At 37.7% G+C, this 16503-nt stretch overlaps 2 protein-coding genes across 3 annotated transcripts in view; one reads left to right on the forward strand and one right to left on the reverse strand.

The window, feature by feature from the left end:
- The window catches only part of tpk1 (thiamin pyrophosphokinase 1), a 52008-nt gene extending 37649 nt beyond the window's left edge, over nt 1-14359 (forward strand). Inside the window, exon 9 of the mRNA XM_087789111.1 lies at nt 13928-14359. Within this exon, the coding sequence (XP_087645237.1) occupies nt 13928-14082 (155 nt within the window). The 3' untranslated portion in view covers nt 14083-14359. The remainder of the gene's footprint in view (nt 1-13927) is intronic.
- sec61g (SEC61 translocon subunit gamma) lies at nt 14356-16137 on the reverse strand. Of its 2 annotated transcripts, XM_087789123.1 has the most exons (4): nt 16054-16137; nt 15602-15709; nt 15393-15495; nt 14356-14489 (listed from the first exon to the last, which is right to left on the reverse strand). In XM_087789123.1, the coding sequence occupies exons 2-4, from the start codon at nt 15693-15695 to the stop codon at nt 14480-14482; spliced, it is 207 nt and encodes a 68-aa protein (XP_087645249.1). In that variant the 5' UTR covers nt 15696-15709; nt 16054-16137; the 3' UTR covers nt 14356-14479. The 2 variants fall into 2 exon arrangements, with proteins under 2 accessions (XP_087645249.1, XP_087645251.1); XM_087789125.1 differs by lacking the exon at nt 14356-14489 and having other exon boundaries at nt 15389-15495.
- Nucleotides 16138-16503: the final 366 nt, after the last annotated feature.

Below are 16503 nucleotides of genomic sequence, written 5' to 3' on the forward strand. Positions count from 1 at the left end.
ATAGCCACCCTTCTTTCCTTTAAAAACACTCAAAAGCCCCCCATCCATGGTGTCTGTCGGTTTTGTGCCGTAGAAACCAACGACTCCCAGACACTGTTCAGAGAGGTGTACTGCTTTCCTTCCCTCTAAAGGTCTAGTTTAATAAGGGCCCACAGGTTCACAGGGTTTAGGTCAGGTGAGGAAAGGGGCCATGTCATTATCTTTTCATCGTTCAGGCCTTTACTGGCTGAGCAGTGGAGTATTTGGATGCGTGAGACGGAGCATTGTCCTGCATAAAAATCATGGTCTTGTTGAATGATGCTGGCTTTCTCCTGGACCACTGCTTGAAGAAAGTATCTCCTAGAAACTGACCGTATGTTTGGGAGTTTTAGTCCATCTTCAACCCTAAAGGGTCCAACCAGCTCATCTTTAATAATACCAGCCCACACCAGTACTCCACCTCCTTCTTGCTGGAGCCGTCTGCCCATTACTGATCCAACCACGACCCATCCATCTGGTCCATCAAGAGTGACTCTCATCTCATCAGTCCATAAAACCTTTGAAAAATCTGTCTTCACATATTTCTTGGCTCAGTCTTGGAGTTTTATCGTATGTGTCTTATTCGGTGTGGCTTCTGGTTTCAGCCTTTCTTACCTTCGCCATGTCTCTGAGTACAGAACACCTTGTACTTCCGCACACTCCAGGTAGTTCTGGAATATGACTGCACTGGAGGATAATGGGTTCCTAGTAGCCTCTTGCTTGATTCTCCTCACATCTTTTGCAGTTACTTTGCGTCTTTTTTTCTCAAAATGTTTCTTGCGTGCTTGTTTGGAATTTGCAACAAAGCGTTTGGTTGTTCTGTGATCATGGCTCAATATCTCTGAAATGTCAAGAGAGCTGCATCCCTCTGAAAAGTCAAAAATTGTAAAACGTTTTGCAGAGTCTGTGAGATCTTTCTTCTGGCCCATTTTGCCTGAGGAAAAGAAGCTGCCTAGTAATTACACCTGATATAGGATGTTTGTCTCCTTAGGCCACACCCTCTCTTATTATACAAATCTACTTCACGTGTTATGCGTCAATCCAATTGGAATTCAAGTTTATACAGATTAGAGCTGGAAAATATATATACAAAGGACAATGTTGTCAAAATACTGACTTGCTTAATAATTCTGCACTCACTTTGTATATATATATATATATATATATATAAACATCCTCCTGGAAACAAGACATATTTCTTCATCAGCTGTTTTTGCGTTTGTCTTAGCTGTCGTGCAAAAGGGAACAAGAACAAGTCCTCATTCCATTTCAAAACCCCCAAAAATACCTTCCTATGCGTGCAGTTTAATGAGCCTCCAAAACTGCCATCGCATCACTCAAACATTTGTTTTCATCTTTCCTGTTAAAAGCATCATCGCAGTAGCTGTTGCCAACAATTATGCAAAATACAAGTTTTCCTCTCGTTGGCCAGCTTCCGATTGTTGACTGGAGATGCCTGAAGGAACACTTAAAGTCCCTGCCAATTTCCTTTTTCTTTTCTTTTTTCGAAGGAACTCTCACCAGTCATTTCTTTGCTTATTTCCCTCCCTGCTGTGCATCTCATTGCCCCTTCACTAGCCCAAGGAAAGTGTTAGTGGTGGTATGACTGACAATAAGAAGCATTTTGTGCAGCGTTTATCTGACAAAGGCCTGTCATTTAATCTTCATAGTCAGTGGGGTAGCAGAGGAATTACTCTTTGAATTGCACATGCTTCAGCAACCTTATCAAACTGTGCTCGTCAGAGTGTGAGTCTCTGCTTTCCAGACGCATCAGAGTTGAAGCTTCTACTGACATCATTTCGACACTTCTTACACTTTGAATGTATTTACATTCTTGTCTTTGTTAAGCTCTGTTGAATACACAATAAGCCAAACGAGCTTCGGCGTGTCAGTGACTCCAGAGCATTTTTGTCAAACGCAAAATGGAAAGTGAAAATGTTAGCATGTCTTGAATGATGTTTCCACTTGAATGAATTAGAGGCCAAGGTCACGACTCTCAATTTGAACAATTGATCTCCCTCTTTATACGGCAAGTTGAGGGGATTTTGTCGGGATGTCTACCTGTTAAGGTGTCTAGACAAATCCAGCTGGGAGGGAGACCTTGAGGGCAAGTGTGGTGAGGGTGAAAGCCAGAGGCTACTCAAAGTCTTCTTGAGAGTTTTAAGACAAACTAGAAAACCAAAAGGTCTGTGAAAGAGGTCATTTCAAATGACCTTCTACAACTTGGACAATCCAAGAGTTGTATCGGCTCACTGCGAAAAGGAAGTTGCCCGACTGTTAATGTAACCAGGGGCGAGGGGCTGAGCTTGTACAGCCATTCAGAGTAATCCGTTCCCTTTTAGAGTTATATGCAAAAATGTATTTTCATTTGAATTGATTGATTTTGAGTTGATTGATCATTTGAAGCGATTGATGCTCACTGGTCTTCCATAACATCCATATACTGTACCTCCGTACTGATCGTCCCTCTTTTGTTAAAGCCTCAGCAAGAAGAATTATTGTGAAAACTAATTTAATAAGTCTCTATTTTAAGCTCGCTTGTAGCAGAGGTTCAAAGATATAATATGTAAATACCATAAATGTTGTAAATATATAAACTATATAAATATAAACTGTAATTATTGCGAGCCCTTCCAGTGTAGCAGACAGTGAACTGTAGGCGCTCTGGAATTGCCTGTTATTATTTAAACTTCTGCTACAAATGGTTTTGAGTAAGGAATTTCTTTCAGAACAATTTCTCTCATCGAGGCCACAATAATAAATGGAAGTTACAGACGAGCATTACGGAGGTATTTGGATGTTTTAAGTGTCTTTTTGGACGAAGATGAAGACAAAGACAACTGAGCTCCAGTCGCTACATTAAAATGAACAAAAGTTTTTTCCTGTAACTCTGAAAAGAACAGATTACTCAGAGGCAGAGGTAACGATATATTCGAGGCAAACATCTCTTAGTGGGAAATCTAGTGACCCTGAAACGGAAAGCTGCCTCAAAATCAATATAGATCAATAGGAATGTTGATATGGTGAAAAATAAGATAATGAAAGAAGATTATAGATATAAATGTTTACACAGTCCAATAACTGAAGGAATGTAATTTGATGAAAGAAAAACTCTGAGATCAAGATCGATTGAACCTCCAAGAATGAAAAGACAATATTACAATCAGACTCGAACTTCCTGTTATTGACAGTTTGGTATAAATGTACATTCTATTTGACCCACAACTCGATCTGTTAAAATAGTTGATCGTTTCTTGTGTTTGAATTTGACATCCCTCATCTAGTGTGATTAGTCCACTTTTTATCTTTCATATTCGTATTGGCGGTGATTTATTATCCTCTTAAGAAGCAACTTCAACATGTATTGCTAGCTAATGAAAATACTTAACCACCGGGTCATAAACAACCCTTATTGTCTTTAAAGGCTCTGATGGTCGGTGAGAAAATAAACTTCAATCGAAGGCTTACAAGTTTTTCCCACTTTGCCTATTGATGAGGAATCCAGTGTTTTGTAAAGGCGTGTAAAACCCCTTTTTTTCTAATTTCTTTGTGAGTCACCCTCTTGCGTCTGACTGCCTTATATTAAAGAGCTTTCTCCCCGCAGCAACTGTCATGAGTTGCAGCTTCTGCTGTGACTGTTAAAAGCTGCTTCGTCATGACGTGTCTGGCTTAGCTTGGATCATGGCAAACAACAAAATGTTAATAGCTGTCACCCTCAAACCAGCTCTCTGTGTGTTTTCCCTTTGGTCTGGGGTTGTTTTGCATTTGCACGCTTTGTTAGATCACTTCACCCAGAAAGATACTCGTCAGCTCTGCTACCCACACCTTGAATCAAAATGTAAACCCTTGTTTTTTCTCCCTGATAAACCAGATGTATTAATATTGTCAATGAAAAACAGTATAAAGTGTTCTTTAAAGAGTACAAGACAATTTGTTTAAGAGTTTTATGTTGGAAATATCAGTTTTGGTTGCCCTCATATTTACTTTTTAAGCTGTTCATTCATCAAAATATTATTTAAAACTTGGTCATTTATAACTTATATATATTATTAATAATTTAAGATTTAATTTAAGATCACTTTTCACTTCAAAATCTAGAGTCACACACGTGCTGTGCAAATTATTCTGTCAATTGAAATTAAACCATTTGGACAAAATGTTATATCCTGATATTTCTAGATATTTCCAGATTTCTCTATCAATATGAAATTTTCAAAACATTATTATATATGAGAATGTAGAAAGCCCAGCTTTGTTTATTATAACTCTGTGTCGGAAGTAAACATCAAGGCAAACTCCCAAATAAATGAAGAAGACATCAATATGTGGTAATAATAGACATATAATTTGTGGTTTGTTGCTTCAGTTAACATTATATCAAGATATATATTTTGTTTTTGTAATCTTAACATCTTAAATTTCAATATTTCCATAGAGATACAATTCATCATTCAGCCCTGATTGAAGTGAAAATTCCAATCATAAAACTCAAGACAACAAATTAATTATCTTTATTTGTTTTACATTTTCTTGGGATAAGCTTTTTTTAAATATTGAAATTCAAAAGTTGGCAAACGTAGTCGTTCTTGTTCTTGGTTCAGTGAGGATGTATACATTGAAACGACTTTAATTCATTTAGAAAATCTGTATTAATGCTGTAGGAAATGATCCGCAGGAGTTTTATTTCATCCTGTCAAGTAAAAGTCAATATCTCATGTTAGTAATTGTCTTTTTTTCATGAACCAGTTGTTTAAGAGTTGACATGAATTTACATTTTTCATTTATTACTCATCTTCAGTCATATCTATTGATCATGTCGTTCAAATTTGCCAAACAATAATCGCTGACTTGACTTCTTCGGAACAATGGGGAAACCTACTTTATATTGCATCTTTGTCGTTGAAACCTTGAGAAAGTCAGCCTCAGGATTTCATTAACTGGTCGGGCCAAACTCAATATAAATAAAACAGAAGCTGAGAGTCAGAGAAAAGCAATGTAGAGGTGAGAGGGAACAAGAAAGATGAACTGTGAATGGACAATCACCTGCTGCTCTGTAGATAGATTTATGCAATATGCCGCCAAGTAGTTTGGGTTTTTGAAAATATGCTTTTTATCTGGTACTTTTTTTTTATAATAATCCCCTAAATTAATCTCCGTCAGAAAGAACCGTCATTATGTTGTCAGAAGCACTGATTGACGCGGCAAAACATTAGTCATAGCTTCAGTTTTTTTTAATGGGCGTCGGCTTGTATCTCATTTGACTCCGGTTCAGAGCAGGACAACCGCGTCGTGTCTGTTAGTCATCCGAAGAGATACTTATTCCAAATGCTTGCTAAGAAGATGTCATTTCAGATGATATAAGGTGTCGTCTCCAGAGGGTGTGGTTGAATAATGGCCGATGATTCGACGTGCGATCGTGCCTCCATTGACAACTCATCCCTATGAATATGAAACCGCTTCTAAAACGACAAACTCTATGTATGGAATTTCAAAAGTTTGCACAACATATACCTCCATTTTTGTTGACTAGGTAGAAGAGTAATTAGATTTGTAGAAAATCGAAAGCACCAGATGGAGTTTGTTGATTATTTTCTTCCGTAAACAAAAATACTTTAGGCTTTGAAAAAGAGACACACAAACTATTGCTACATTGAACTCCACATCCCACCCCCTTCACAGAGACTGACACACACACAGGCGCACACACACACACCACAATCCAACAGGACCAGGTGTTGCGATTGATAAAAGGCAAACATGTGAACACAGATGGATTTTGGCAGCCGAACCTCCAAAGAGACGGGAAGTAATTGAGAAATCTTAATTAAAAGCAAACTTTGGGTAAGATTAGAAAGCTTGCCCTCTCTGGTAATGAGAGCATGCTGTTTTTGAAATGTAAGCCTGCGAGAAAAAAAAACACACTGGAATGCAAATGAGAGGGGCTTTAATAAGAGATTCGCTGCATGTTCTGTATTTTTAGTATCATTGATCTTGAAGCGTCACTCATGGAGTCGAGATATTCCCTGCTTTTCAGGGATTAATGGCCAGGTTTTGTGACCCACAGCCCAATTAGCTGATCTCTTAAAGTCACGGATTCATAAAAGCAACGAGTCATTCAGAAAAGATCTGTTCATTTTGAGAATTCTGTGCATTTAAAGTTGTTTGATTATTATTTGCTTGGTTTAAAAAACATGTTTGAAATTTTATGAATCTGTTTTAACTCTGGTGTTATCTGGGGTCATTGTTTTATCTTTTGTGTTGTGTCTGGGTCAAGATGAACGACTTCCACCACTGCAAGTCACTGCGGGTCACCTTGACCCTGTGATAACACAAGGGTTAAATGTAATGATGACCTACATTCACCTGACAAGTCCAACAAAGCACATATTTAAAGATAATAAGAGAAAAATAATGCCTGAATTAATGTTATAAAGTTAAAACATTCTAACAAAAATCAAAAGCATGTTTACTATTACCTACTATATTGTTTACCTTTGTCATTTTTGTCCTAACATATATTTAAATATACATTTTTTTTGCACAAATCAGGTGAATCTGACACATAATTAGTTGGATTGTACAGTTTTTTAATAGCAGAAATATAAAAAGTTGAAATTACTAAACAAAGAATGCAACAGAATCACCAACATAAATCAACTTCTTTTTGAGTTTGGTGACAAACTTTGTTGTTACTGTCCATTCAAACCAAACATAAATGGACTGCTGTGGAGCTTATGTCATTGGTTGCAGAAGTCCTCGTTTTGCTACACATTGTGTCCATCAGGTAAAAGCTACACTTCAAATATCTTAAGAGTTGTTTTTTTTTTAACTCTTTCTTTTCTCTTGTTCAACTTGTCAACGTCTTTCTTCCAATACCTTGGATGGATCTATTTTCGAAAGAAAACTGCTTTTGTAACATCTGTTGCACTCAAAACTTACACAATAAGCCCAGTTCTTGGAAATACCCTTTCTTTGTTTGCAATGCGTTTTAGAGGTCATATGTTTCCTCGCTGTAGTACCCGAGTGTCTCGGCCAGTAGTGACTCTTGAACTATTTTTTTTTTTTCAAATCTGGTTGAGGCTTGGTTTGTACTCTTCTCACTCTTTTTTTTAACGTTTCCTTTTTTTACTACCTCTATTGCCGCCCTTCTCCGCCACCGACTCTTCCGCTTTAATTTCCTCTTGCTTGCCAAGGACCTCGACGAGAGGGGAAATGAAAAAGTGAATGTATTCAGAGGAGGTCTAACGTGGCAGCGGGAGGCAGACGGCTGTACATATCGGATGCTGTCCGCATCACACTCGGGGGGTGGGGGAGGGTGCCCAAGAGCTACTTCACTGCTTGTACCCCCAATGGAGAGACACCGAACAGAAGCACACACTTACAGATGAACAGATTCCAGAACATGCAATAGCCATGACCTCCTCCTTTAGCTAGAACAAAAAACTACATCACAGCCTCCATCACTATCATTTTCTCAAACACACCCGTCAGTTTATACCGTCCACGTGCGGACGGTTATCAGAAGGCATCATGGGCAATCATGGCTGGTTGAGCTTGACACTCCCGAGCGCCTGCTTTGCCATCAGAGAATGGACTATGAAGGTCACGCCGAGCCGAAAAACATTGTTCTCAACAAGTCGGTTGAGGAAAAAAGCCTGCAGGCAGGAGCCGGGGCGGCGGCATCATAAACGTCTAATAGAATTGGCTATCATTGCAAAGCAGATGGTGCCAACACTGCTCGCTCACGCCTCCGCTTGTGTCAAGTTCGATAAAAAGGCTTCAATATAAAGAGAATGTCAGGTGGAGAGATGAGTCGGGTCTTTATTGAAGTCAGGGAGAGAGAGGGAGAGTTTTATGTTGGCGCTGGATCATTTGAAGCCGTTTAACACTTATTTGATTCTCACTGATATCATTACAAATGTTGTACAATATCCAGCACTGGATTTTTTTAACAGCTTTTAAAAACTGAAGAGCAGTTAAGTTCTTAGTCAGGGTTTCATTAATTGATCTAGTGATGTTCATAACCATGTGATATTAGCTATTAAATTCAATTTTGTTTGTTTTTCACATGACGTATTAATTAAAGTGTCATGTCGGAGCATTAAGAGTGCGATTAAACTTCCAGAAAACTTTCCCTTTCAAATATTGAACTCTTCCTCTCCAAGATGCAGTAACTAGTGATTGGCTGGTGAAGCTTCATGAAGGAGTGTTATGTTGTTGAGAGGTCAGGAGGTGGCGCCATCAATTTAAAAAAGATGTGATGTTTCGTTAGAACATTTGTTTAAAACAAAGGAAAATAGTGCAGGTTAAAAGAGTGGGGTACATTATGACGTAATAATGGCTTCACTCCTCCTGCAGCCAGCTGTAACTACGCCCCACTTTGTTTATACAATGAGTCCCTTGAGGGTGGAGACTTCTGGGATTGAATGCACGGGGTGACAAACCTTGATGTTTGACCAATCGCAGCAGAGTGGGTGTGGCTATGGTAAACAGTATTTCAACTCCAGAAAAAAAAAAGAAGAAAGAGGTCAAAGATCGATTTAGGAGACACTCATAACCAACACAATAATCTTACAAAATGTCACTTTCTTCAGCACTTTTATGGATTCTGCCTCTTCTTAACTATTCTCAATAGGTATCAACTATTTTTGTATTGTTTCTAATCATTCCTTCAAAGTGCATCAATTCATGTCAGAGCTGGTGATTATGGGCCACATCATGTACATGCAGAGATTAACATGAGAGGCCGTCAAGCCAAACCGACAAAGAAAAAGAGACTTAAAGAAGAACAAAAGAAAATTCTTAAATCAAGAAGTAATTTTTAGATTAGTACTAAAAAAAAAAGAATAATAACAGAGCGGTCTGTATAACGCTTCATTTAATATGGAGACATTTAAACAACCATTCAATATTTGATTTTTGGAGAAGGATTATAGCAAAGCATACAATAAACACTGCCATCTGCTTTACACACATTTTTATCTGCTGTGTTTCATTGTGCTTCATGTGATGCACTAGTGATGTCGCCGTCACTTCGTCACCGAATCATAGTAAAATGAGTAAAAGGTAAAGTCAGAAAAATGGATATTACCAGATAAATAAAGAATCAAAGTTGTTTATTTAATTCATATTATATTAATTCACTACACAAGTATTTTAATAAAACATATATATTTTATAGAAAGTGTATAAACAATGAACCAAACATGTACATTTGATATTGTATAATTTAATATGAATTAATTAACAAACTGCATTCAGCTTGTGATGGTTTGCAAAATAATATTTAGTAGTTTAAAGTACTGGTAGAAGGTTTTAAGAACAGGAATGAGTTTGTCCTTCAAAACCTAACTGATAAGTTGCAGGTTTTATTGTTCAAATTATAACTTGCACGAGGGTCATGTGGAGGCGCCTTAAGATTTCATTCACGTAACAGCTGATTATGACACCAGACAACTTTGATCAAGTTAGCACAGTTGATGACATTTAAAGAAGGTGGTTTGTCGCTTCTACGGGTCACATGTTTGCCCTTCTGAGAGCAGCTGAACTATTGGAAATCATAGCAGTTAAGAAAGTCCTCTCTCCCCTCTAAACCAACTCCTAACACCCATAATTCCCTTCCTTGCCAGCCCACTGCATTCTGAGTGTGTGCGAGTCTCTTCTCCCCTCCCACACACACACCCACACACACACACACACACACCCACTCACACACCCGTTGCTCTCCGGGGTAATTTGTTGTGTAAATACGGCTTATGTATAGCTGACGGGTCCTTTCAGCTGTGGCAATGAAAATGCAATTACAGGCAGCAAACATCTCCATTGTTATCACATTGAGGGTGCAACGCTCATTTTGGTCCCTTCAGCGACGGGGGCCGCGATCGATCGGTATCAGCTTTGAGGAGGGGATTACTAATGAAGCTATCTAAAAGCTGTGTGAGTGCGTGCCTTAACTTAACTCGTGTTACAGACAGAATATTGTTTTTTTGATGTAGCGTCCACCGGGTCCACCTCTCACTGTGATGCTCTGCTGCCCCCGGTGGAAGCCCGAGGGCCGCATGTGATTCATGAGCTTCCAATTTTTTTGTAACCGTATACAAGAGTTTGAAAAATCTGCCTGCATCACATACAGTTCTAATAATTATTTTATTTTTACTTTTTCATCTTTATATCAAAGTATAGTGAACAGTGGCTTTTTGATTAAGATACCTTTTTAAATCAAAAGTTCAGAAAGTCCTTATCATAGCAAAGACTAAAGGACAAATTAAATTTGAGTTTATTACATATATATTTACATATGTATATATATTTGCCAAATATTTTCAAAATGGCCCCTTGAAAAGATTGGGCGATGGTTAAAACCACAATCATAGTTACTAAAATGTGTATTTTGTGTCTGTGTATTTAATAAGCATCAATAACAGTGTGAAGGGGATTTTAAGAATTTATATAATTTTCAGGAAATAATCTGTCTTTGTCTGAATTCAGAGATAACCATTTTATCTTTTTACGTTTGGACTTAAAGGAACGGTGTGTACATTTTTTTTACATTATTATTTTCCATTTTTTCTGTAATGATGATTAATGTTGAGTGCAATGTACAGTGCAAACAGATTCAGAATTATTTATTGCCATTATTAGTGGAGAATGTCCACTAATTAGGAGTTTGCTTTGGTCCAATAAAACTATATTATTTTTACTGTGCTTTCACTGCTTAACTTTGGATGAACCTCTCAGAGTGCGACTGTCACGTGACCCCCAAACCGCTTCACAGAAGCTGGTCAGAGACAATGTTATATGATTGAAGGAACAGAGAATCCATGACGATGCGATTATGTCATTTTAACACTAGGGGGAGCCAGAAACGCTATTTTAAATACTACGGAATGGGCCTTTAATAAAGAAATGGGAAGAATAGACAAAGTAAAACAAATTCAGATTTGTCTAAACACACTAAGAGACTCTTTCACTTTGTATTCATACAAATTAGACTAGAATTTTGTTCCGATATATAAGTCACCCATGCTTCGATGAAGACAAAAGCTGGCAGAGGGACAATACTTCTCCAGCTGTGTAATAGTTTGACGCTGCTCTCGCATGTGCACTAAAGACCGCTTCGACACTCGCTCAGTTATAAACTCTGGCGTTTTTATTTTTGTGTTGGCGTCCTGCTGGTCTAATACTATGCTTGTTTGTCAGTCTTTGAAGCAGCATCGACTACTTTCTTGTCCCCGTTTGATGTGCGTGTCGACGCCTGTGGACAATAATTTGCCTCGTTCTGTACTGCCTTTGTCTCTTTTTCTTTTTTTTATTCGTCATTTCATAAGGCTTCAGTTTTATGGGTGATGGGGTGCAATTTGTTTTTATTCAATCTGAAGTAAACAGATTATCGGTGCCATCATCAGTAATATGTGAAAAGGAAAATTCATTTTATGTATGTTTATTTAAATTTCACTAAAATCCCTGAAGAGACGGAACACCTGTTGCCTTGGTAGCCATGTTTGAGGAATACAAATAATTGCACTATACATTAAATAAACATCTCTGAGTTCTAAGAAGAAAAACGGTGAATTGAATGTCAACTTTTGTTTTGCACAACATGTAACATGTAAAAAAAAAAACGGGCAAAGTTGTCAGAATCTCTTTTGTATATAACTCATATTTGCAGTCACTAAAAGTTCTAGTCTTCCTTCCTCATGAATGTCATCGTCATCAAAATGTATGGCCCTAGAATTGTGATATCTTTTCAAACCAGACCTTCTTAGAGAGCAGCAAATGTAGGTAGGTGTGGAATGTAACCACAAAGAAAAGAGTGGATTTCCTACTAAAACGGTCGTTCACTTGGGCCCAGAAAATGATGAGAAAAAATGATGATCAGAATCAGTGCATGACACAAAGCACTTTTCCTTCTTACATTCAAATCAACGTAAGTTCAGTGCAGACATGTTCATCCCTTTTAACGCTGCCATTTAAATATGTCAATCACATAACCTGAGACTATCGTAGAGAAGACTTGAAGCAATAAGACATGGATCAATTTTCCTAGTGTCGTAAAAGCAACATTGAAATTGTTTGTGGCGTCCGTACAGAATGAAATAAGATAATACACAAAATAAGCAATAGAAAGACAAAACACTGAGTTTGCGAGCAATACCCTTCGAATCCGAAAATATCTTTTAATAGTAGTGGTGAGGTTTCATGAGCCACTAGATGGCGCTCTGCTCTAAAATAAACCGATCTGCATGTGATTATTAAACTGGACGGAGCATAAATTGTTGTGGAAAATATTAGATTGTATCATGAAATCTTCACAAATCTTCTAAACAAAATACTACATCGTTACACATGAAAACATACATTTATTTGAGTTATGAATCAAATAAAATGCCAGTATTATATTACTGGAGAAATCATAATATGAGCTCAAAACACACTCCACTTCATAACATATTGAGTCTTCTTTTTATTAAGTAAAATGATAAAATGAGGGTAAAACTTGGATTCATCTTCAGATATTGGATACATGGAGAAACAAATGTGTTCCTCTGGATCATTATATAGTTAAATATCTAGCAGCAAATGAAGCCCACGCAAAAATGATGTGAAGATGAATAACATCAAGTCAAAAAAAGGCTTCTGTTGTAAACAAAAACTTCCAAACGGGCCATGATAACGTAACTCATACAAGCAAAAGTTTGTGAATCTTTCATTTACTGCTGCCTCATAGAGCTTCAGAGGCTCAGTGTTTCAAGGAAACCGAAATCTGGAGGAGACCCACATTATTGGAAACAAAATCTCACCTGGGCCAATTAGTTCTGACTGTGTTGGAGACACTCGGGGCTCTGATCCTTCACATTGTTTCCAGGATCCTCTCAAAACCCCACGGAGATAGAAGGGATGAATAAGATGAAGGTTGTCTTTCGGATGAAACAAATGAGAAATCAGTCATTTATTTTGCATTTGTGTAGTTTCTGCCTTGACCACTCGAGGTCACTGTTTCCAATTGCGATGAAGTCCATTCATCGTTATTCTACTCCGCCTTGACTAACTTTTCTTATCGCCAGCTTTCCCAGCTCTCCGGGGTCGTATTGTGAGTGAAACCAAACAGTGGGGGTCCTAATATGCTGTTGTAAAGAGAGATATTCCTGCAGCAGATGTTCCCTGACGTTCGAAATGGGAAACAAACAGAGCCTCTCACGAGGAGAGGGCATTAGGAGCTCTTCGAAAATGGATCATTAAAAAGTGCATATTTGACTTCCTTCTTCCTATTAGTGGCACATTTGCTTTGAGCGAATTTGTTAGCACTTCATTAACTACCAAGATGGTGTGTGTGTGTGTCCAGACTGGATTCAAATGATTGTATTCTCTCCACGGCTCAGTAACCACACACGACATTCTTCCTTTGAGGCTCAGGCTTAATTAATTGCCAATTTTAGATCAGTTAATGCATGTTTGTCTTCAACAATACAACCATAAACACGTTCATTGTCAGACTATTCTCACCACTGTGTGCAGGGTTTACACCTTAAATGCAGGAATATCCAAATACTTATTCATACTTCACTTAGCTCATAGTGAGGGAGACTACAAGATTGTTATCAACAAATATGAATTAAAAAAAATTCAAAGGAGCCGGGAAACGTGCGTTTCTCTCGCCAACATCAGCGCAACGTCACCTACACTCGTTTCTGCTGCTGCGACCTTTTGGCGGAACCTAGTGGTCATATTGAGAATTGCACTTCAAAGACGCGTGTGATCAACATTGATCAAAAATGAACGAACGCATTGTTTTTAGTTACATGGCAACAGATTAAACCTTTCCTTAACTGTTGGATATTCCTTTTTTATCTGAATCCATCACTGATAAAATGTAAACGTCATCATGGGTTTGTTTGTTCCTCATTTCCAGATAATCAGGTCCTAAAGTTTGGGGAACTTGTCAGCACCTCCAATACCTACGAGCCAGTGGCCCCTGGAGAAGCCAGGAAGATGGTTACCGTGACAACAGACCAACCTCTTATATGGAGCATGGGAATCTGTAAACCGAGAGCAACTCCTGAGTGAAACATTTTTGGTTATTTCCATGATGCCTTTTCTTATAGTCTATAAACTGTGCCTTCAAGACCCATAGACTTTTCAGAGGGAAACATCACTATGAAGGGAAATTTAGTGAATGTAAATGTATACAGATTTGTATAAGATTTTTTTTTAGGGAATATCTGGCTCCTTTTGCAAACTGCTTTTTCTGCATCTTGCCACAGGAGGGCTTCAACTTTCTGGTTTTGGTCATGAAAAATTACATTTCGTGATCATAAGCCATTATTAAAAACAATCAAATTTGGGGTTGTTTTTTTTATTTACATCATGAAATACAAATGTCAACAGAATGTATAAATGTCATCTCTTCAGTCTCCAGCCCAATTACACCATCCCAGGATTCTCCAAAAAAAGTTCCAAGTCTTTAACCACCACTGAAAGACAGAGACAGCAAAAGTTAGAGACGAGTCAATCACTGAATATGGGAAACAAACATCAGGAGAACATTGATCGACATTATAGATTTCATGAGTTCTGTTGATAACGTAAAACAAAAGTGAGATAAAGTAAGTAATGGCTATTTGTAGAGCGCTTGAACAATCAAAAACAATACACAGTTAAAATATATACTTTATAAGACACATAAGACAAACACAGGAGTTACAGAAAATCAGGGCAAAGCCTGAACAAATAAAAATGTCTTAAGATGTTGAGTCAGTAGATCATCAAACACGGAGGGAGATCGTTCCAAAGCTTAGGAGCAACGTAGCTAGAGACTATGAACGTTTAATTTTCCGTGTTGCTAAAGGGGCTTATATATTGTGTATTGTCACGACTATCAGGATATCATTAGCTACCAAATGAATAATTAAAAAATTGATTTTTACTACAGCTTTGGTTATGTCTTTTTATTTGGCTTTATATTGTGTATTAATTTTATGAGTAGAAATAATATTTTAAACATGTTTAAATACATTTCAGTTGTATTGATTCACTGTGGAAAAAAAAAAAAAGAGTTTTGTACTTTTAAACCAAAGTAAAATAATGTTGAAAGTTTGCTACGTCAAATATATCCATGCTGAGAGCAGCTAACTGGCAAGTTATATTTTTTTTGCATTTCTCAACTTTTGATTGTATTTTTTCCTCATCGTTTTGACAACATTGCAACTTTCTTGGATAACAAATACTCTCTGTGGCTCTTGCAATAATGATACAGTAATATCCCTTTCAGATATTTATTTCTGCACCTTCGACTTCACTGAAGGATTTTAAGGCGTATAAACAAGCAAGTTTTACTTTTACTCAAGTGTAAATAAAATACACATTTTGGTACTTACACAATGATGTTGTTGATGGGAATGTGGATGAGCTTGACGAAGAAACCGATGAAACCCATGATGGCGAACCCGATCGCTGTGGCCATGGCGATCTTCTGGAACTCTGAGGAGGAGAAGAAGAAGAAAATATTCAAGAGTCAGAAAAAAAAACAAAAAACAACACGTCCACGTCAGCCGCTCGACCACAGCTGCCTGTGTGACAAACTCACCCTTTCTGTCCGGTTTGGTGCATCTCTTGACCAGCCTGATGGAGTCCTTGACGAACTGCCGACTGGGCTCCACGAACTGCATGACTTGATCCATGATGTTTGTTTGGGCTGCACACGAGAAATATGTCGGTGTTAGCAACAGTTAGCATTAGCATTGGGTTGCTAACAGTGCTGACGTTGACTTCACAGATTGAAGTTTTGATCAGTAAAAATCAACTACGATCTGTTTAAAAGTTAACATAGATGAAGTATTATCAACAAACAATCATTTTTAAATATATATATATCCACTAAGAAATCAAAATAAGGAAGGTCAGTTGCTAGTATCACCGTAGACGTGGAAAGAAACGGATCGTCTGGTCTCTATTATGAAATATGTTTAAGCTACATAACAATAACAACAATAATATTGTATCAAATAAACACTAGAATAGCTGAAGTTAGGAGCTCACCGTGTCTGAGCCGAGGCTGTGGAGGAGAGAAGAAGAGATGGACACGTCTCTCTGAAGGATTCTTAGCGTCTAAGCTGACGTAGATTTAACTGGCGCATGCGCAGCAGAAAATGTCCTAAGACTTGTGTATTCCCCCACAGCGACACTTACAGGTCAGGCGTGTCATTACATGAATTAACACGTCAATAACCGGTGTCTCTATATCAGACGCTGTACTAGATACAAATCACCCACTAACTGTTACTATTTATTGGTTAAGGTTTAATTGTGAATGATATCGTTTAATGTAAAATAATAATTAATTTAATTAGTACTCCCTCTCGTAAGTATTGCTATTTTATTAGTTTTTATTATTGTTGTCTTATTATTATAATTATTATTATAGTGAAGGTTTAGCTATCTATCTATCTATCTATCTATCTATCTATCTATCTATCCATCTATCCATCT

This window comes from Callionymus lyra, chromosome 4 (assembly GCF_982586985.1).
Source record: "Callionymus lyra chromosome 4, fCalLyr1.hap1.1, whole genome shotgun sequence".
Lineage (NCBI taxonomy): Eukaryota > Metazoa > Chordata > Actinopteri > Syngnathiformes > Callionymidae > Callionymus > Callionymus lyra.